The 23,701-nt window shown below is 30.1% G+C and overlaps 1 protein-coding gene across 1 annotated transcript; it reads left to right on the forward strand.

Moving 5' to 3' along the window:
• The first annotated feature begins 8,059 nt into the window (after positions 1 to 8,059).
• Positions 8,060 to 14,164, forward strand: LOC127796494 (homeobox protein knotted-1-like 6). The gene is given in 6 exon segments (XM_052328653.1): positions 8,060 to 8,996; positions 9,228 to 9,347; positions 9,454 to 9,565; positions 13,405 to 13,598; positions 13,600 to 13,650; positions 13,797 to 14,164. Coding segments are annotated over 6 exon segments (936 nt in total). The 5' UTR covers positions 8,060 to 8,696; the 3' UTR covers positions 13,956 to 14,164.
• Positions 14,165 to 23,701: the final 9,537 nt, after the last annotated feature.

The raw sequence follows: 23,701 nt of genomic DNA on the forward strand, positions 1-23,701 counted from the left end.
ACGTAACTAAAGTTGTGAATAAAAAAGAAGACTTCAATTAATTATTTCTCAAATATTAAGATTGTCTTGTATTTCTATCAAATATTAGGGGTGTTTAGTATAATTTATCTTAAAAACCAATAATACTTTAAAGCAGAAAAATACTTCAAAACAAAGGGAGCCTATTTATGAAACAAGTGAGAAAATGCAGAAAAAGGAAATGAATTCCCGGCATGCATTTAAATGAAAATTAGCAGTTAAACTTAAGATTAAAGTGTTAATAGTTTCCCAAACGTGGCAAAACACCAATGGGACCCTGTCCCTGAGGAATAATATTAATGATATGGAATTAAGGCGGCTTAATTAATTAGTGTGATGGGTTTATTTAGAGACTTAAAAAGAGTAGATAGATTCCTCATCACATCTCGTCCACGGATGGTGTCCCTTTTGACTAATGACTAATACTAACATTCTTTAGTTTGTCAACCCACGTTTACCCAATTAAACTCCGCCTCATCGTCATCTAACTGTCCCCCCACCCAGTATTAGCCAATTTAGCCTTTTGTCTCGATGTTTCTTCTTTGCCAGACCATTCTCTTCAATGAGCCCAATTTGAAGGATCCGGCAGTCGCCACGTTAGTTTTGACTTGCATTAATCAACACTTACTGTACTACTAGAATTAATTATACTAGAATTAATTACTTTCGGAAAGAGCCACTACAGATTGTTGTTTAAACATGCATATAGACATGTTCATGAGCGTGATCTTATCATTGAGCCGATTCCAATTATTTGGATTTTCTGTCGGGCATCAGACTTCACACGTGTTGAATTGGCAGTGCAGGCTTCAGCATCACAATCTATCTTCTAGCTCGCTCGAAGATATGTGGCAAAGCCTTTGGACACATATTGATCGAAAAGCTCCATGTAGAAATTAATTGTCAACTAATGGATGGATTAATTAATTAATTTGCTCGTCAACCTCGTCTATATAAGTAGGACCAGAGCCATTGCAAAACATAATGGGCAAGGAAGTACCTTTGAAAAGAGAGAAAGAAAGAAAGAAAGAAAGAAGTGATCGACAACTCTTCTCTGCTTATATATATAGATGAATGTATTATGCATGCGTCGAGTCTTCTTCTCTAGTTAAATATGATCAGAAAGGCAGACGTTTCCTCTGGTTGTTCGAGCTCCAATCGCAAGCAACAATGGCAGCACAAGTCTCCATTACTTGCAAGAAACACCAAGTATGCTTCTCCAGGTACGCAAATGCATGCATGCATGCTTCTGCAAGTATATATTTCTGCTTTGGAGTTGATGTTTAATTTTATAGAATTTTAATTCATGCAAATCTATCAGTAGAATAAGTAAAGCATCATCAGTGACATGTTTACGATGAAGGTAGCGAAATTATGTAATATTTTCATTTCATTGTTTTTCTCTTGTAAAACATCTGTTTAAACAAGATATATATATATATATATATAAAGAGAGAGAGAGAGAGCGAGTACCTTTGAGCCTTGAACAAGAGCACATTAAATATTAATGGCTGGTAATTAGCTAGCAAGAGAACTAGGGATTTCCTATTGTAATTCCATAATATGTTGTCTGCTTGCAATCTAATTCTCTCGTACTTCCACGATTGTTTGCTTGTTGACGGTTGGAACTTTTTTATTTTTTTCACAAAAAAACAAAATGGCATAATAATAATAATTTTGTAATTTTAATAATATATATTTTTTTATATAGCAGTGAAAGTGGAGTGATGTCAGGAAGAGTAGCTATTGAATGATGTATAGTTGGAGTGGAAGGGTTAGGCCACTACCCATTCCCAGGGGGCTGCTTATTATGCCCATTGGATAATGGGAAGAAAGAAGTGCTTTGCTTTGGGAACCTCGAGAGAGAGAGAGTGTGTGAATATGAATATGATGGCCTTTGGGGCTTTGATTATAAACAAAAACAAAACAGATGTAAAGCTTGTCCAGAATCACTCCTTTTTCTTTCTTTCTTTTTTTTCTTTTTTTTCTCTCTTTCCAGCCTTTTCTGTCTAAATCATACAATCCAATCAAATCAATCAATCATCTCGAAAAAGTACTTCATTTCCTTACATCATCACATCAAGGGTGCTTGTAAGTTGCAACCCAGGAAGAAGTGGAACGAAGAGCCACTGACTGAGCCCAGGAAGCATTTTTCTTTTTCTTTTCTAAGTAGTTATGCTTCCGAGGGGGAGATAAAAACCATTAATAAAATTAGAAAAAGAGCCCATGTTTGATTATGGTGAATATGCTTTTATTTTTTATTTTTAATAATTCTTTATGCCATCTTTTGTTTTTTTTTTTTCTATAAAACCCATATATTTTGAGATAAATTCTTTAAAAACCAACTTTCAGAGTTGAGTTAACGCTTCAAGTAAGTTCTCTTGTAAGTCACATCGTTCTTGTTCTACAAAAGATCCATAAGAATAAAGAGAGAGAAAAAGAAAAAGTTAAGGGTTCAAACATGTCTACTGCAATTTTTAAAAATTGGGGGTGAATTCTACAATTAGGCCTTAAAACACTAATTATAAATTTTGAAAATTGAGAGAGAGCTTTGGTATCTGAGTGACAGAGTATATACCTTTAAGCAAAGTTAACTTTTTTTTGATTTGGTACATTTTATATTTTAAAATTACAAGTATCAATAAACTCTATAAGTGTGTGTATATATTTATATATATACGAGGGGTGGGCAATATTATGAATATGCAAATGAATAAAATGATATATAAATAACTTTAGGTATTTATTTAATTACTTTAATACAAATAGTTGGTTTTTACACATAAATAAATGGTTATACAAATATAAATACAAATAATTTTTTTCTATAGTTGTTAGATGATTATTATTAACAGCTTGGATATTTATTATTGACAAAATTTTGTGTCTGTTGAATGGTAATTAATTAATTAATAAATTGAAGTCTATTCTTCAAAAGCAAATTCTTTAACAAAGCTTGAACAATTAGTAATATCAAAAGGAGTGTTTGTTTATATAACTAAATTAATATATAAGTTCAATGGGTTGGTGGGGTTTAGGTGATAACTAGTTTAATATTTTTTAAAAAAATAATAAAAAAATATTTTTTTTATTTTTTAGATATAAAATTATTAATTAAAATTTTATATTCTATTTTAGAAAATCAATCTTTTTTAATTGATAATGCAAACAAGAGAAAAAGATCTAAAAATATACAAATTAAATAAGTAAAAAATGCTAAGAGTTTACGGCTAGTTCTGTAAATTAAAAATTCATTAATTTACTTTTATTTTTTTTAATGCACAGATCAATGTAAATTCCTTAGACAAAATGTTTGTCATCTAAAAAATCATTTGATCAAATTGTCATCATAAAATAATATCATTTATTTTTTTTTCATTACATTACTAATTTATACTATTATTTATTACTTAATATTAAAAAATAATCCATAAAATTAGGAAGTTATGGCATTTTCATCTAAATAACATCTTATTATATATTATCTAATATTGAAAAATGACCCGTAGACTTAAGGAGTTAGGAAGTCTTCTTGTTAAAATAAAATAATAAAATAAATAAAGTATAAATTCAAAAAAATCATTCTAAAATAGAATTAATAATTTTACATGTTAAAACATAAAAACAAATTTGTTAATTATTAATTTTGAGACCCCACCTCGTTGGGGCCTATGCATAGGCCACTTTGTCTTTGGCGATGCCTGATTAAAATATTTACTAATGTTTTGCATTTAAAGTGTGTTTGATTGTACACATTTACTAAAAAAAAGTATGTAATCATTACATATTTTTTATAGAAAGCAATCAAACATTTTTAATTTTTCTATGAAAAAATGTGTATAGTACAAGCATTTAAAACTTTTTTTTATGAAATTTATTTTTTAAGGGAGTAGGATGGTTTTTGTTTTCTAGCCAATATTACCTAAAATTAAATTCTAGTTAATGCAATCAAACGCACATTTATAATTATTAGATAACCCTTCCATTTAGGTACGACAGATATAAAATTAAATTTATCTAGTAAATCTAGTTCGATTTAAAATAGACACAGGGATAGATCCAAATTTATTGACCTTATTACCTTATCTAATAAAAATTATATGGTAGCCAAAGTGTGTCACAACACCTGGAATATAAATATCTAGAATTATGAAAATACCTAAACAAACATGCATTTAGACCAAACCTTGTATATTAAATTAAAATACGTATATTCCTTTTCTATTGATTTTTGTAATGTGATGTGTGGTATAATCCTAATAATATACATGACATTACCCTAATTCCAGAAATTTTAGGGCACCAACTTTATTGTACGGATTGAGTAGACACATGCACGGCACGGGACCTTTAAGTTGAAACAATACTAGTTCATTTGTATGGCAAAGGAGAAGTAATTTCTTTCTTTGACTATGAGACCAACTTGTGACAAGAAATTGGAGACTCATGGCAAGGCCAAGTTCCATGAAGTGACCTCTCATGTTGCTCCATTCTTTTGCATATATGGAAGGAACAAGCACCAACTTAACTTGTTTTTGATTTATCATGTATCTGTTACAATTATAAAAGTTCATGTGTCACAAGTCACCTTTGGTAGGACCAAAAGTAACCCTAGCTAGCTCTTGTGCAATTAACTGGGACTCAAGGAAATATATAAAAAGTATACAATTCATCTAATTAAAAGAGTCTAGTGAAAGCGAAAGATTGAGCTTTTGTCCTTATTTATATGTTCAACTATTAATCTCTCATGTTATTATTAGGTTATATTTTATTAGTTAGGTAGTGGCCAACTAAAATACCTATATAGCTTATGTTTGGAACAAAAAATTTAATAGCAAAAGGCATTACAAAAATAAAAGAAACAAGCATATATATATATATTATAATTATTGGGTATTTCTTCAAATAAAAGGATGTAGTTGAAGTACTTAAAAAGTTACTCTTGTACTAGCTAGGATTTGACATAGCCATCAAAATTTACAAATTGAAAAGTAAATCTAATCGAATATAAGTTGTCATACATATTTTTTAATATCTTTTACATACAAAATTTATAGGAATATTAGCTTTTGATATATATTTAATATTTTCTTACAGCCCAACTTGTTACTTTTAATTTGTAATTCCCTCTCTCTCTAATATATAATATAATATATATATATTCCACATTTGAGTTTATTCTTCCTTACGTAGCGTCTGTTAAAATGAATAAAAAAAATTATTTTAAAATAAAATTAAAATATTTTTGAACTAAGATATAGAATTATCAAAATAAGATTGAAAAATATTTTAAGATTTATATCTAATTGTTTGTTAAAGTTTTTGGAATGTATTGAAGGATATATGCGTTATTTTTTCTTGATTGATATCACTACAACAAAAATGATTTGTTGAGACATCTTTTTTAGGGCATTTTTTAGAAAGTGTCATCTAAAATACCATTTTAAGGCACAATCTAAAAAAGTGCCCCAATACAATAACTTTAATGAGGCACAACAATTAAGTGCCCTATAAAATATCATTTTAAGGCACAATTTAAAGAAGTGCTCCAATAAAACAATTCTAATGAGGCACGACAATTAAATACCCTAATAGACAAATATAAGTGTCTTAATAGATAAATCTAATAGGGAAAATTTTTTGAAATGCCCCATTAAAATAATTCTAACAAGACACTCTGATGAAGTGCCCTAATAGACAAATCTTAAGTGCCTCAATAGAATAATTCTAATGAAACTTAGATATACTATAAAATAAATATAGGCACATATATTAATAAGATGATGTGTAGATTAGGTGGTCACATGTGTGTAAGAAGAAAGAAAGGTTCAGGGATCGAACATATGGAGAAGTAAGTTAGAGTTAAGAGAAGACCTTATGGGAGATATGAAAAATAAATTTATAGTGATTTTTGAGGCATTTTTAAGTATCGCAACAAACTTAAATTTATAGTTATTTTTTAGGCAATTGTAAGTGCCACAATATGTTTTTGGGCACAATTACACGGGGCATTATTATTAATGCCCTAATAGTTAAAATGCCACAGTAAACTATCTATTAAGACATTTTTAAATACCTTTTAATCCAAAATTTGTTATAGTGTATGCTTATCTTGAGAGGGGGGAGATAAACATATTTAAAAAATGACAGATAAGAAGTAACGTAATTTCTTTTCTAATAATTGTTAGATAAGTTTAATAAATATATTAAAAAAATAAAAATCTGTAATATATTTTATATCTTATCTTTTTGTTCTATATTTTGATTAACAAATACTATCTTAACAAATAATATTTTATCTAAAAAATAATTTTGAATAAAAAATATAATTACTTATTAAATTAAAGAATGAACAAGCAAGATATAAAAAATATATGAAATGGGCAACTAAAATTAGAATTTGGCTTAACAAATGAAATGAAAAATCTTAAAATGATTACGCATTTTATAAGAAATGATTTTGCTATTTTTTTGGATATTGTTCTAATATATTTTAAAATAATAAGTTTATTAATCAAACATTGTTGTAAAAAAATTACAACTTAAACCATAGTTTTATAAAAGAATATATATTTAAATTATTAATTTATAAACTAATATTATATTATATATAAAAGTAAAACTAATATTATATATAATTATATATTACAATTATAATTATTAATTTACGTTATAATTATGGACCGATTACGATTATAGTTATAATTACAATTTTATTATAATAATTATAATTTGTGGTTTTTTAATTCTTATAACTATAACTACAATTTTTAATTGTTTCCACCAAACACAATTTTAATTTTTTTTTAAAGAATTAGCCTATTCAACACATCTCTATGCCTATTTATATCTCACTGCACTATATTAACGTGGCTTACTTGAAGCCACAAAATGTGTAGCACTATTGATGTGGAAGTACCTTTCAAACATATATGTGTTTGCCAAAAATATGTAACATTAAACTGGAAAATACAGTTAAACTATCATCTTTCTTGCCTTTTCTTCTAGGAGACAAACTTATACATCATTGCCTAAATATATATATGTATTTAATAAGAAGTGGGGATACTTAAATATTTCAAGTTCTTCCCATAAATGTCACAATAAAAAAGAATATATAGTTAATTTTCGTAATAGTAATAGTGTATAATTTTACCCTAGAATAAGCTTACAATATTTAAGGCCGAATAAAGTAATATGCCCTTATCTTTTATAATTGTTTTCTTATAATACTAAAAAGCACAGCAACTATTAGGACACAATCTCAAAGTAGTCCTTGAACTTTTAATAATTCATCACTTTTTAACTCTTAAACTGTTTTTATTGGCTCAAATATATCTTCATATTCTATGAATTAGTTCACTTTAAACCTTTTAACTCACAGATTATAGGGTGAAAGAGAACCTATTCTTAAAATACGAAGGTTCAATTGAGCTAAAAAAAATAGAATAAAGTTCAAAATTTAAATTGACAAATCATAAAAAAAATTTGAAGAACTAAAATTAAAAATTTATGCAAAATTATTATTAATACGCATCAGTCTTTGATTCATGACAAAGACAAAAGCTACAGCTTCCTGGCAACAATTGGATTCTTGTTGAAGGGAGAAAACCTTTCAAATGTAAAAGAAAGGGGGCGGAAGGCAGGAAACAAAAAGTACAGTTCGTACTTGTACAAGCCTAGAAATTAATGGCTGGGTAATACTTCTTCTCCAACTGCTAGAAACTACAGAAAATAAAAGAAATTAATTATTTAGGTGTATGTAAAAGTTTATTCATAAAACAAAAGCATTTTTTTATTTATTTTCCTTTTTATTTGGTTGAAAAAATTTGAGAGTCCCATGAAAAAGCAGCAGAAACTACACTTTATCAATTCTAATAATCATAGTTTCAGTTTCACTACCTGAAAAATCATGCACATATTGCAGAGTAAAAGGGCTGCTGGCAACTCGACAGAACGAGACCCAGTTGATGGTGTCTCAGCAGCATGGGGCCGCCATTTGCAAATGTGATTTTTTCCAGCTTGAGGTAACGCTTTGAACAAGTTTATTATTCTTATGTTTCTGCTACATCTTTGAATTATATAACTTGGGTTCAAATAATGAATTCACTTACATGCAATCAAATTGAGAGAATTTAGGCTGAATGGTCATACTTAGTGATTTATTTCCCAGGTATTGATTGTTATACAGTTCAACTTTAATTTTGAAGTGTTTAAGAGATAAATTTCTAATAAAGAACTAAAATAAAAATTGTTTTATGGTTTTGTGGGTGTGGAACTTATTAAAAGCAAAGTAAAAAAGAAGAAAAAAAATTGGAAAAACAGTTCTTCCCTATGGAACGAGGAAAAAGAGGGGGAAAATAAAATAAAAAAGAAGGATAATACAAAAATATAAAAAAGAAAATAGCAAGAGGGAAGCGATGGGCCTCCTCAGCTTCAGCATCTTCTTCTTGTTTGTTCATAAATGATACACTCGTTCCCATTCCCACCACCAACACTTTCTCTGCTACTCCAATTCCAACCTAATCCAGAACTTTCAATTCTTCAATTTATACACATATATATGTTTTTAACTGCGTGTTCATATCCAGAACCAAAAAAGATTGCTGCTTTTTGCGCTGAAGACAGGCAAATTGTTACTTCTTTGAATCTGCTTCAATTCAGATCAATACATAGCTATGGATGAAATGTATGGTTTCCATCCATCCACGAGTGACTACGCGGACAGGGCCCTGATGTCGCCGGACAATCTGATGATACCTGCCGAGTATCAAGCCTTCCTATGCAACTCCTCCGGCCACCGGATTCCGATGTTTGGAGCCGACGAGCTGATCTCGGGGGCCTCCGCCGTTGACTCCGAAGCCGGCTCCGCCACGCCCGGAGCGCTTCATGATGACGTGTCGAGCGTGATCAAGACCAAAATCGCTTCCCATCCATTTTATCCGAGGTTGCTTGAGGCCTACATAGACTGCCAGAAGGTTGCTGTTAATGGCGGAATCTCAAAATCCTCTCACATTTAATTTATTTGAATGTTCCAAGTTCTTGTTGTTCGAGTACCCTATGGTTTTCAATAGTTATGAGACATCCAAGTTCTTGGTTTTTCCATCATTGTCTATGATTTTCCAGGAAATTTGTTGGAGGAGTTTCACTTTCCTGGGAAGAATTTAGTTGTGTATTTGGCTGCAGTACTAATAGATGATCTGCTGTAGGTCGGAGCGCCTCCCGAGATAGCGTTCTTGTTGGACGAAATCCGGAGAGAAAACGATGTTTGTCAGCAAGACTCGGTTTCGACATGCTTGGGAGCTGATCCTGAGCTCGATGAGTTTATGGTCTCTCTCTCTCTCCAAACTGCTCCGTTTTTGCTTTCAATTCGTGACTCTCTCTCTCTCTCTCTCTCTCTCTCTCTAAACTCGTTTCAATCCATCTGTTTCTCAGGAAACCTTCTGTGATGTATTGGTGAAATACAAGTCCGATCTCTCAAAGCCTTTTGATGAAGCAACCACCTTCTTGAACAAGATTCAAACCCAACTGGGCAATCTCTGCAAAGGTCGGTCAGTTAACTTCTCTCTCTCATTTGAACGATCGATGCCGCTACTGAAAACCGATCCTAATTTCTCCTGATCTGCAAGTGCAATTAATCTAAAGACCGATTGCAGAGACTGGTATTAATTTAGTCGTTGCCATAGCCCTGCAAGTGCCTACCCTACTCTCCATGCCCGGTCTTGTCTCCTTTCTGTTTCTGAAAAGATAGCACCAATTACACTTAGAAGATTCAAAAGGGGTTATCGCCATTATACGCATAACACATAGCTAGAGAAAGCAAACAACTAGATAAACAAACCCTAGAAATGAAAGGGAACGTCTTTTTTATCATAGATCGTTCACTGTCTGGCTGCAATATTAATATTTATACACATGTAGTGTTCTGGAGTTTTTCTTTTAATTTTATTTCTTGTGAATTTTTGTGGCCTGGGAAAGACGTGGTACACGTTTGATCACTCACCAGTGTTTGTACAAAGGAAGAGGCAGTAAAACCTTAAAAAAGTCAAGGCTAACTGCAGCTATGGACCTTGCAACAGTTCTAAACCTTGCTACTCTTTTCAGTTCCAAAACCCAGGTTTATTAATCTCTCTATTTCTGCATCATCTTCTTCGCTGTTTTGGGCTTCCTTCACTTTCTTCTCCTCCTTTCATTTTCTTCTTCACTGTGTGTCAGATAACATTGAGAGTTGGAACCTTTAAAACAACAACACTAAGGCACTCACTATGCATTCAGAGTTTCTTCTGATTTTGACGTTTCAGATGACATGAAATGGTACTTTTCAGTGCTTGGTTTTTTCTTTCATTCCATGTTTTCTTTTCAATATTATGAGCTATATTTTTTCAAAAAACCACTGCAGATACAGAAACTTAGTCAAAATGTCTCAGGCTTGGTCGTCCTTCTAGTCAAACATTTGAGCTATATATTGTACGTTGGGGCAATTGGTCCACACGCTAAGCAGAGATTACAAAATATAGCATGGATATTTAATAGCAATTCGTGAGTGTCTTCAGGATACAGCATGTAGCTAGTGATTGCATCAATTAATAATTGTGCAGATTTAGTATGCAATCGCTCTATTTAATCAATTTGACCAAAAAAAGATGGAATTATACCAACTTGTACATTAGCTTACAATCATATGGACATCTTATCATTAGTAATATAATGTGGCTATTTGTTTATTACAATTGTATGCGACAAAACATGGATAAGGTATTGTATGCTAATTACATGATTCGTGACAACATGTGATACATACACTTGTGTGAAAGATTTTATACTCCTTTTGTGTTTTTTTTTAATACTCATGTTGTTTAATCATATGTTAGAATGCAAAATTGTTAATTCTTCGACTTTTCTTTTTATGTAATAGTGCTTTCAAGTTTCAAGTATGAGCTAACAATTGGTGAATGCTTTATTTGTTGAATGAATGAAAAAAGTTCCATTTGTTTACATAAAACAATCTGTTTATCAAAATTTTGTTCTTATAAAATTACCTATTAGATTCTCAACATAATGTTTGTAAGGACACATATTTTGAAGTGACAACTGATAGTCGGATTCCACTTACCTCTGAGCATGTAAAGCTTTTGAGTTTGGTTTAGGAGAGGTAGTAAATACTGCTCTACTTGTTCTGGTAACTTCACTGATGGGCAGATTTGTCTTTTAGCTTCTTGTAGCATTGCTATTGGGGCTTGAAATTAAATTCTAGATGGAGCTAAAAATTTACATATTCATATATAGGAAAACTGTGCGTGGCTTGTAATGATATCTATTTACTTTGAAGAGTTTCAAGTTCCCATAGAGCATGTATCAGTCTGGCCATGGAGATTAGAAATGGGCATGGGGAAATGTCTAAAGACTGAGTACTGCCTCTGCAATTAAAGCACTGTCTTCTTTCAGCCGCAGATGGTTGTTGGAAATTGTGTTTATTTCAAAACCAAAATAAGGCTTAGACTGTAATTTTTTCTCTTTCTGTATAATTCTTACAAATTAGCAAAAAAGAAAAAAAGGAAAAAAAAAAGGGGTTAAACTGTAAAATGCAGCTGATTGTTTTGAATTCTCATAGCTATTTTAAAGGCCGGCAGCACTAATTTAGGGCTTACCAAATAATGGCTAATAAAAGAAAGGGCTACTTGTTGATTATATTACTTTAACTTGATCTCTAATTCTATTGCATAACTAGCATTTTATTACAAATTCGTGGTACTTTATTAGGCTTATCTTTTGAAAGAAAAGCTGTTGTTGTCTCCTCGGTCCCGTGGAGTGAGATCATGGGAGTTGGTTTATTCGCAGGAGATGAAAATAATTTTAAAATGTTTTTATGTGAATCCATGAAACCGAGAAGCTTATTGGCCATGCATGGTTAATTTAGTTTGTTCTTGTGTAATTTGCTGTTTATTAATATGATTTTCAGCATTTATAAAAAAACAAAACTTACTTTTGTATGATTTTACTTCATCTTCTCTCTATTTCTTCATATGTTTTCTCTTGTTAAACAGTTTATTAATTTAATGTCCTGTACTTAATGCATATCAACATGCCTTCAATTTCACAATTTGATGCCCTATGAGGATGCTCATATTCTGCCAAATTTGAGTATATGCACTTACTAGCTATTATGTATCAAAATAGTTTTCTGATGATACGGTGAAACGTTGTTAATTGTTGAATTGTTTGCCAGAAGCAAGTTTAGTTATTTTCTGGTATTTATATGTGGTGCCAAAGCCATTGTTGATCTTCACATATATCCTTTAACTCTTAATCCTTTTTTGTCTTCTACTTGGGCAACAACTCATACTGTGTTGTAAGAAATTTCGCAACACCTTCATCGAGCATCCCAAGGACCCTTTAGCTTCTTTATATCCAGCATTTGTCATTTTCAAAATTCTATGAATACCGAAAATCATTGTCTCAAAACTAGTATATTATATATTATTATATGTTGTGATACAAATTTACAAAAACAGCTTATGGGTTTATCTGATTTTGGACCCCAAAAAAAAAAAAAAGAACAAACACCATTGAAAGGCAAAATACCTTATTCAATTAATGACCGACTTGTGTCAGCCACCCAAAAGCCTAGAAATTTCTGGAGATCGCTAAACCTGCATGTAGGGTCTTGGAGACATGGGTCCTGGGTTCTTGCTTAATTAATTACCCAGAATTGGAAAAAAAAGAAGAAATGTTTCATTTATTAATGAAAAATGATATAATATAAATTGTAATCTTATATTATCTTATGAATTTTGAATGTGAATTTAGTGGATGAGTGTGAGTGTGTGTGTGTGTGTGTGAGAGAGAGAGAGAGAGAGAGAGAGAGATTTAATGAACAGTAAAATGGATGATGGAAAGAGTGGGGTTTGGTGGGGTAAGAGTGATTCATTATTGGGGGGAAAGCCCGGTAAGGGCGGGTGGTCGGAGTTTCACATGGACTCCCGCGGTTTCCGCTGCTTTGTCTCCCAACCACCTTTTTAAAGCTAGCCAGCCAGCCCCCCCTCCATTCCCCTTCCATCCAAAACTCTCTCCATCTCTCTCTCTCTCTCTCTGCGCTAGTGCTTGTCATTTCCCTGCACATATTTAATTTGTTCGGCTGTGGGGCTTCTGTTTTGTCTTTCATGTCCCACTTCTTCACTTATTTGAAATCACACACGTTTCAATCTTTAACTATGCATGGCGTTTGGGTCCCCTTGGGCCCCCATTTCCTCATTTCTTCCTTCACTTCTTTGGACCAAACATGACTTACTTTGGGCCTTCCAAATTGTGATTCTAAACTGTTTTTCTTATTTTTAATCAATTATTAATGGAGGATGATCTTAACTGTAAGGAAATTATTGTGCCCAGATGAATTCGGTGGTGTATCATCGGAAGAGGAATTCAGTGGAGATGTAGAAGTGCAAGAAGATCAGGCTCGAACAAGGGTCGAAGACCGGCAACTCAAAGATACACTGTTCAGGAAATATGGCGGCCATATTAGCAGCCTCAAGCTGGAATTTTCCAAGAAGAAGAAGAAAGGTAAGCTGCCCAAAGAGGCAAGGGGGAACCCTTCTCGACTGGTGGAATTTGCACGATAAATGGCCTTACCCTACTGTAAGTATATATCATCATACGTCACTACTTATTGCTAAACATCAACTATCGCTAATCGCGATTTAATTAGTTTGATCTCTATCTTTGTTAATTAATTACACATGAAATATGACTATAAATGTTATTACTTCTTGTTGATCATCCAGGAAGCTGACAAAATTTCGCTGGCCGAAACAACGGGTCTAGACCAGAAGCAGATTAACAATTGGTTTATAAACCAACGGAAGCGTCACTGGAAACCATCGGAGAACATGCAACTAGCCGTCATGGATAATCTTCCGGGACAATTCTTTGCAGATGACTGACGCTGCATGCCTGTATATAATATATATATATACACACACACATCTATATATATATAATATATATATGTCCTGAAACGTATTTGATGATCACGATCATGCTTCTCTACATGTACATTCTGACATGTTATTGTCTGACATTTGAATTCTTGTATTTTGAATGCAGCGACAGAAAAAAAAAAAAAAAAAAGAAGAAGAAAGAAGAAGGTTATCGATCAACGGGAAAAGGGAGAAAAAAAAAGACAAACGAGAGACTTGTGTAGTGTTGCTTGTCCATGCTTTGATTATATTTGGTGTTACATATATGAACGACCCAAGAAAGATCAGTGATAACTGGAGTGAGCAACTCTTTTGTATGAAAATTATGTTCTTTTTTTGGGTTAAAAATCAAAGTTGTTTGAATTAAACTTGAATAATGAAGTATATACTGGCGAGCACTGCCTCTTGTGTATTCCTTTTAATTGCAAGTGTGTTACCAAGATATAACAATTTGATGTAAAATGTTATCATCAAACAGTCTAAGCTTGTAAAAAAATAAACAATTAGAGGGCATGAGGAGATTCTTTTTCGATATTTAAATCAGATACTAAAGATTATAAGAATGGTATTAAAACTAATATTAAAGACGTATTTTTTCTAGAATAAGTGTTTGTTTATTTATAGAAGGATATGGAATAATCTTAAATAATCTGCAATTAGTATTCTTATAGATAACGTTTATCTTGACATTTTTTAACCTTGTTAGAATTAGAATTTTTATGGATGATATTTATCGTCGTATTTTATAATATCTTTAGAATTACAATTTTTTATGAATAATTGTTTTATCACTTTTTTTGAATATTCAGAGATTTTTTAAATATTAGAGTTACCTATTTTGTACATTTGTGTGGAACCCTCCTTTGCATACATGAAATTTACGCCTTTTAGCAACAAAGTTATTTTAAGCATTTTAGACTTTTTATTTTTTTAATGATTTTTGCCTACGACACAATAATTGCTTTCCATTCTTTTATCTAAGTTTCGAATAGAAGAGTAGACTGTGTTGTGGTTCACTTTTATTTTTTATTATAAATTATTCTCACATCTTTTGCGTTTATGATTCTAGATTATTCTCACATTTTTTGCATTTTTGATTCTAGACCGTTCTCACGCTTTCGTACTTCAGTTTTTAAATCGTTCTCACACGTTCGTGTTTCTATTTTTTGGATCGTTCTTGCTCCTTCGTGCTTCGATTTTAAAACATCCACGTGTGTTCGGGGGCGAGTCATTCGTCTGTCGACACAAGTGACCCCCGAACATCTTAACGATTTTTTCATCAGTAGTTTTACCACGTGTGTTTGAGGCGAGTCTTTTTGTCCATTGACATTATTGACCCTCAGACATCGTAACTATTTTTTTTGTTATAATGTCATGACTCCCTAATTATGTGTGTATATACTTGCTGAAATTGTTAGCGTAACGCTTGTGTCTGTAATTAAAAAAAATATTCATATTTTATTTTCGTGATTTGGCATTTTGTCTACGTCCGCAATTAAAAAGACTATCTATATTTTATTTTTACGATTCGGCATAACGCCTATATCCACCATTAGAAAGAATGTATATATGTTTTATTTTCACGATTCAACATAACATTTACGTCTTCAATTAGTTTTGCTTTTGCAGTTCAACATAACATCTATATCCGCTATTAATTTTGTTTTCGCAATTTGACATAACATTTATGTTCGCAATTAGTTTTGTTTTCACAGTTCAGCATAACACTTACGTTTACGACTAATTTTGTTTTCACAATTCAACGTAACGTCTACGTTCGCGATTAGTTTTGTACATAACACTTATTTTTGCAATTAATTTTATTTTTATCATTTGACATAACGTCTATTTTTGTAATTAAAAAATATATATATTTTATTTTTATCATTTGACATAACGTATACTCTCGCAGTTAGGTAACATTAGCATTTTATTTGGGCAGACCAGTGTTTTGCCTACGTCTGCAGTCAAAAACTGTGTCAAGACTGAAAGTCGGTCTGGTGAACAGCGTAAAGGCTTCTAGGGATGCGCTTGCCTTTTTCCTGTGTTGTAGAGGGATCCGGCGGTGCAACGCAATCTTAGAAACTGCACGCATTTGAGCTTTGTACTCTTCAATAATCCAATCCAAGCGGGTAATTCTGGATATGAACCAGCATAAGCTTTATTCTTAAGAATATCAGAACCCAATTTCTTCACTTTATTCAACATCGATCGCACCAGTATCTGCCCCAACAGGTATATGTGAGTATACCTGGAGGCTTCCATCATTATGCGAAATAAGACAGGGAATTTGTCTTTGGATAATGGCTAGTGAGTAGTTACACCCACCTGAACCGGCTGGATGCCTTAATTGCTGGGCAAATATTTCACGCTTCGCCACGGAAACAACAGGGGCCGAATTTGATTTTGTAGGTGAGAAACAAACAAATAACCCACGGCCAACCAGCAATTCCCTCCAACGGTGCAACCCGGATGCTCCAAGCTTTCCTGCTTCCGCCCAGACAACTGGCCATAATTCGGGAATCCATCAACAGAAAAGTACTTCATAGGCACAACCATTACTGATAATCTGTGCCATCATATTTCTGATTTGGTCCCTGTGTTCAGATACACGTGGATGATACGTGAGAGGAAGGCACCGAAGATCAACCATATCATCAAGATATTCTTGGCAATACCGGCTACTCAATACTAATTAATCCTCCGCGAGTTCCTTTGCCAATCTTCCTCGCACCGTTGCCTGGCCCTGCGCCCGCCGTCGATCGCCTTGCACTGCCCCGCGGCCCCTGCAACGTCGCCGCCAGAGGTGCTTGCGCCATTGCCAGCCCGCGGCCCTTTCGGATCTCCCTTGCCCGCGGCCCTTGCAACGTCGCCGCCACAGCGCCACTCGCCGCCTGCGACCCTTGCGCCATCCCACTCGCGGCCCTCGCGGCGTCATCGCCTCGTCCGTCGCTTGCTTCTTCCGTTGTGGCTTCTTCTTAGCTGGGTTTCTTCCCCCTTTACAGCCAAGCTTCGTCAGAAGCTTCTTATAGTATATTAATGTAATATGGATTATACAGTCTTGATCTCCTGCCCGACACGGACGTGTCAACCCCCCCCCCCCGGGGCATCCCCACATCACATGCATACATAGATATAATTTTATATTTTTTAAATATTATTATAAATTGTTATCTAAATAAATTATTAATTCTAATTTATTTAGTTAAAGTTATAGTTATTTTAATAATTACAATTATAACAATAATTAATAATTTATTTATTTTAATCATAATAGAATTTATATATATTTTATGTCTTTTTTAACTGTATTTGTTAAATAAAAGTATAACTAAATCAATTAAATTATTCATAGAGGTGTGATGTGATTTAATTTAGGAGGACCGAAATAAGGGATTTAATTAGAGAGATATTTTAAGTTGAAGTACGTCAGACAACATAAATGATTTCGATATTTTTAATTTTTTAATCTGTTTGATTTGAGCATTTATTCGATTGAGTTGATTAGATTTTAGAAAAAAATTGGCCTGTTCAATTTGAGTAACCGAATCAATCAAATTACTCAAATTGAATAGACTATTTTTTTAAAAAAAAACTGAACCAACTTGATCAAATAGATGCTTAAATGAAAAATAAAAAAAATTAAAAATATCAAACCATTTATGTTATTCGGCACTTACATAATCCAACCAATAACAGATTTTAAATCTCTCTCTAATTAAATCCGTTATTTTGGTCCTCTCTAAATTAAATCACGTCGTATTCCTTTGAGTAATTTTATCTATTTAGTTACACTCTTATATTTGACAGACACAGCTAAAAAAAAATATTAAAAGATGTATAAATTTTGTTATGATTATAATTATAATTATTAAAATAACTATAACTTTAATTGAATAAATTATGATTAATAATTTATTTAGATAATAATTTATAATAATATTTAAAAATTATATCAATGTACGTTGGGGGGGACCAATATCGATGTAATATAATATATATATATAATATATATAATCAAAAATATTATTTATATAAATAATTAGATTATTGAGAAGATGATCGAATGTGTCAAAATTTAAAAATACCCTAACGTAAATTGCCATTGCCACCTATACTGAATGAAGCCCAATCAAATAAAATCTGATCGAGTTTCATGATTGATGAAACCCAATAATTAACTACTTCATTATTAGATAAAGTTCGATCAAACTTTATTATTAAATGAAATTTGATTCAATCATCAGAGTTATATAATAGTTCCCCCTCCCCCCATCTTCTACAAAAAAATCCATCTTATAATACGGTATATATATATATATATGATCTCTTACCCACGTTTGACACGCGAAAAATTCTATTCACAGCGAGGGTTTTACTCTTTACAACCTTTTTTCACCAAAATTTTTCTTCATTTTTCATAAATCTTATTTTACCCTTCTATCACCCCACCACATCATCTTCCTCATAGTCACTCCATTTCTCTTTCTCTCTCCCAATCAGCACACACACAAATATGTATATATATATATATATACAAACACACACAGATAGTTTATTATAATAAAATAAAATTAAAAAATATAAATAAATAACTGTATTTTAAATAATTATAAATTAACTAATTATAAATTTTTCAACTAATTTTAAATTTTAAATTATCGTGAGTTAAATTTTTGATACTCAAAAATATTTAAAATTAATTAATTTATCTTATTAAATTACTTAAAGATACATATACTTAAAATTAGTTATTCAATCAACTAATTTAATAAGATATATATTTTTAAAAAATAGTTGAATTTATTTAAAGATATATGTATCTTTTTAAAAATAATTTATTAAATAAATTCAACTAATTTATTTTTTTAAAATTAACTAATTTAATTATTTAAAGATGGATGTATCTTTTTAAAAGAATTAACTAATTTATTTATTAAATAAATTCAACAAATAAGATAAATGTATCTTTTTAAAAAGAATTTATTTATTTATTTATATATATTTTTTATAATAAAAAAATAATTAAAAAAAAACAAAAAACAAAAACTTCCCCAAAAACCAGCTTTTGGGAAACATTGGGTTCCCCGAAAGTTGGCTTTCGGGGAGAACCTTTTAATAGTCAAAAAACATATTAAAAAAATTAGTTATTTTATTTTATTAAATTATTTAAAAATACATATACTTAAAATTAGTTATTCAATCAACTAATTTAATAAGATATATATTTTTAAAAAATAGTTGAATTTATTAAATAAATTCAACTAATTTATTTTTTAAGAAATTAACTAATTTAATTTATTTAAAGATGGATATATCTTTTTAAAAGAATTAACTAATTTATTTATTAAATAAATTCAACTAATAAGATATATGTATCTTTTTAAAAAGAATTTATTTATTTATATTTTTTTATTTTTTTATAATAAAAAAATTAATTTAAAAAAAAAAATAAAAACTTCCCCAAAAGCCAGCTTTTCAGGAAACATTGGGTTCCTCGAAAGCTGGCTTTTGGAGAACCTTTTCATAGTAAAAAAATATTTAAAAAAATTAGTTATTTTATTTTATTAAATTATTTAAAAATACATATACTTAAAATTAGTTATTCAATCAACTAATTTAATGAGATATATATCTTTAAAAATTAATTGAATTTATTTAAAGATATATGTATCTTTTTAAAAATAATTTATTAAATAAATTCAACTAATTTATTTTTTAAAAAAATTAACTAATTGAATTTATTTAAAAATGGATGTATCTTTTTAAAAGAATTAACTAATTTATTTATTAAATAAATTCAACTAATAAGATATATATATCTTTTTAAAAAGAATTTATTTAGTTGTATTTTTTATTTTATTTTATTATCATAAAAAAAGTAATTAAAATAAAAAAAAAACTTCTCCGAAAGCTAGCTTTCGAGGAACCCAATGTTTCTTGAAAGCTGGCTTTTGGGGAAGTTTTTGTATTTTTTTTGTTTTGTTTTTTTAATTAATTTTTTTATTATAAAAAAATAAAAAATATATAAATAAATAAATTCTTTTTAAAAGATACATATATCTTATTAGTTGAATTTATTTAATAAACAAATTAATTAATTCTTTTAAAAAGATACATCCATCTTTAAATAAATTAAATTAGTTGATTTTTAAAAAAATAAATTAGTTGAATTTATTTAATAAATTATTCTTAAAAAGATATATATATCTTTAAATAAATTCAACTATTTTTTAAAAATATATGTCTTATTAAATTAGTTGATTGAATAACTAATTTTAAGTATATGTATTTTTAAATAATTTAATAAAATAAAATAACTATTTTTTTAAATATTTTTTTGACTATTAAAATGTTCCCTCGAAAGTCAGCTTTCGGGGAACCCAATGTTTCCCAAAAGCTGGCTTTTGGGAAGTTTTTGTTTTTGTTTTTTTTTTTTTTGTTTTTTTCTAATTAATTTTTTTATTATAAAAAAATATAAATAAATAAATTCTTTTTAAAAAGATACATTTATCTTATTAGTTGAATTTATTTAATAAATAAATTAGTTAATTCTTTTAAAAAGATACATCCATCTTTAAATAAATTAAATTAGTTAATTTTTTTAAAAAATAAATCAGTTGAATTTATTTAATAAATTATTTTTAAAAAGATACATATATCTTTAAATAAATTCAACTATTTTTTAAAAATATATATTTTATTAAATTAGTTGATTGAATAACTAATTTTAAGTATATGTATCTTTAAGTAATTTAATAAGATAAATTAATTAATTTTAAATATTTTTGAGTATCAAAAATTTAACTTACGATAATTTAAAATTTAAAATTAGTTAAAAATTTTATAATTAGTTAATTTATAATTATTTAAAATACAGATATTTATTTATATTTTTTAATTTTATTTTATTATAATAAATTATCTGTGTGTGTTGATTGGGAGAGAGAAATGGAGAGATAGGTGTGAGAGAGAAAGAAATTGATATAATGAGAGCGAAAGAGAGATGGAGTGACTATGAGGAAGATGATGTGGTGGGGTGATAGAAGAGTAAAATAGGATTTATGAAAAATGAAAAAAAATTTTGACAAAAAAAAACTGTAAAGAGTAAAACCCTCGCTATGAATAGAATTTCCCTTGACACGCATGTTGTCCCGACAAAAGCCCCTACCTCACATACATACATGCATATATAAAAATAATTTTATAATTTTTTTAATATTATTATAATATCTTTTAATATATGATTTTTATTTATTGAGCACTATTGTAAATAAATTACAACTTAAAGAATATTTTATAAAAGAATATATATTTAAATAATTATTTATAAATTAATACTATCATATATATAAAAACTAAATATTATATATAATTATTGTAGATTAATTATAATTACAATTATTTTAATAATTACAACTGTAATCTTAACTAACAATTTATTTATTTTTTTAACCATCATCTCACGTTTTTTTTTTTAATTGTCTCTACCAAATAGGGGTGTAACCAAATTGATTGATTTTTTTTTTTTCAAATTCAAACAAATCCGATCAAATTGATATATAAATCGAACAAATCAAAACATTAAAAAATTTAAAAATATCAAACTGTTTGATCCTAACGTAGCCTAGTCAAAACATTAAAAAATTTAAAAATATCAAACTGTTTAATTTAGTCAATTAATAGAATTATTTAGATATTAAAAATAAAATATAATAATATATATTGTTTAAAAATAAAATATATTATTGTTTCTTAATTATTACTTTTAGAATAATGATTAATATTACCTCAACTTTACATATGAGTTATTAATGATAGATTTTTATTTTTTTTAGTGAATGCGTTAATTTTTCGTAGGACGTGTAACGTTTGTAAAATAATTTTATTTGTATAACATCAATATCTATAAGTTTGGATTAATACTAGAGATAAAGTGTTGACTTTAAAAGTTGCCTTTATTGACCAGACTTTTGAAATTTTATTAAAAGTCATTTAAGGTGGTGTTATTAATTATTTATTTTTAAATTTATAAATTATATGATGAGTAATTAGTTAAATAATTATAAAAAATTAAACTAAGTTAAGACAAAAAATTAGGATAAAGTGTCAAATTGATTATTGTATTTTAAAAAAGAATCAAATAAATTATTATATTTTCAAATATTAAGTTATGTTTGTTTAGGATATACACCATTAGACAATGGTGTCAAATTAGTTATTATATTTTGAAAGAGTTCAAGTAAACTATTGTGCTTGATCTGAACTACATTAATTATGATGATAGGTGTCATCCTGATGTTATTGGATAATACTTTAATTCTATTAACAATGTTAACTATATTTCCAATCAAACTGTAATTTAAAATTGCACTAAAAAAAAATTACATTCTAAATGTTAGTGATCACCATCTAAGTTTTTTTATTATTATTATTATTATTATGAGATTATTATATTATGAGTCAAATGATGGAGATGAGAGTTGGAAACGAATCTGGTCATTTTGCCATTTTTAAAGTGCAATGCTAATTTGATATCGTTGTCTGATGAAGTCACCTAATAGACAAGTGTTGGTATATATTTTTGTAATACTTCGTATTAAGTGATAAAAAGATTTGGGACAACTTATCTTGATGGACTTACACAAACTTTTCAGAGAGGTCACCCATTTTTGGACTTCCCCAGGTCAAGCACGTTTAACTTGGGAGTTCCTTACCTACATTCAGTTTAAAAAATATCCAGCTGGTGTTATTTTTCTTCCTTACTTATTCTCGATATATATTATCTTTCTCTAGACTCTTGGGGTATTACACATATCATGTCATCATCATAGGGCCCACAGCTGCGAGTCAACTCTTTAGCTCTCACATTTCAATGGCCAGGAGCCCCACCGCACTTATGAGCCTTTCAGTGGTTGCCTTCTAGGTAACCGATATGGGACGAACCCGGTGCATCCACACCATCCCCCCACAGGTGTGGTGGGGCTATATCGACCCCTCTCTTATCGGGGGTTGTAGGGACCATTAGGGGGAATTCTCACAGACGGCGCCAAATGTTGACACATATTTTTGTAACACCCCGCATTGAGCGATAGGAAGGTCCGTGACAACTTACATTGATGGACCTACACAAACTTCCCAAGGGGGTTACCCATCCTTGCGCTTCCTCAGGTCAAACACGCTTAACTTGGGAGTTTCTTGCATGCATTCAGCTCAAAAGGTATTCAACTTGTGTTGTTTTTCTTCCTTACTTATTCTCAATATATACTACCATTCTTTGAGCTTTTGGGGTATTACATACATCGTGTCATCATCATGGGGTCCACAGCTGCGGGTTAACTCTTTAGCTCTCGCTCTTCAATGGTTAGGAGCCCTACCACACTTATGAGCCCCTCAGTGATTGCCTTCTGGGCAACCGATATGGGACAAACCCGGTGCATCCACAAACAAGAAACTTACATATCCAATTTGGAAAAAATCTACTTTGTTTGACTTGTTTCACAATAAAACAATTTTAACAAATTTTAATTTTCATCTCAAATAAGTGTCACAAACAAAACCATTTCTCTTTTGTGCATGTTTGAAGATCATGAAGTACATAGGATCATTTTTATTTAGACATTTGATATAAGCACCCCATCCAGATATACTAACCACCCAGACTATCCGAACGGGAGTACTTACGAAAGGGAAAAAGAATGAAATACAAG

This window comes from Diospyros lotus, chromosome 3, assembly GCF_014633365.1.
Source record: "Diospyros lotus cultivar Yz01 chromosome 3, ASM1463336v1, whole genome shotgun sequence".
Lineage (NCBI taxonomy): Eukaryota > Viridiplantae > Streptophyta > Magnoliopsida > Ericales > Ebenaceae > Diospyros > Diospyros lotus.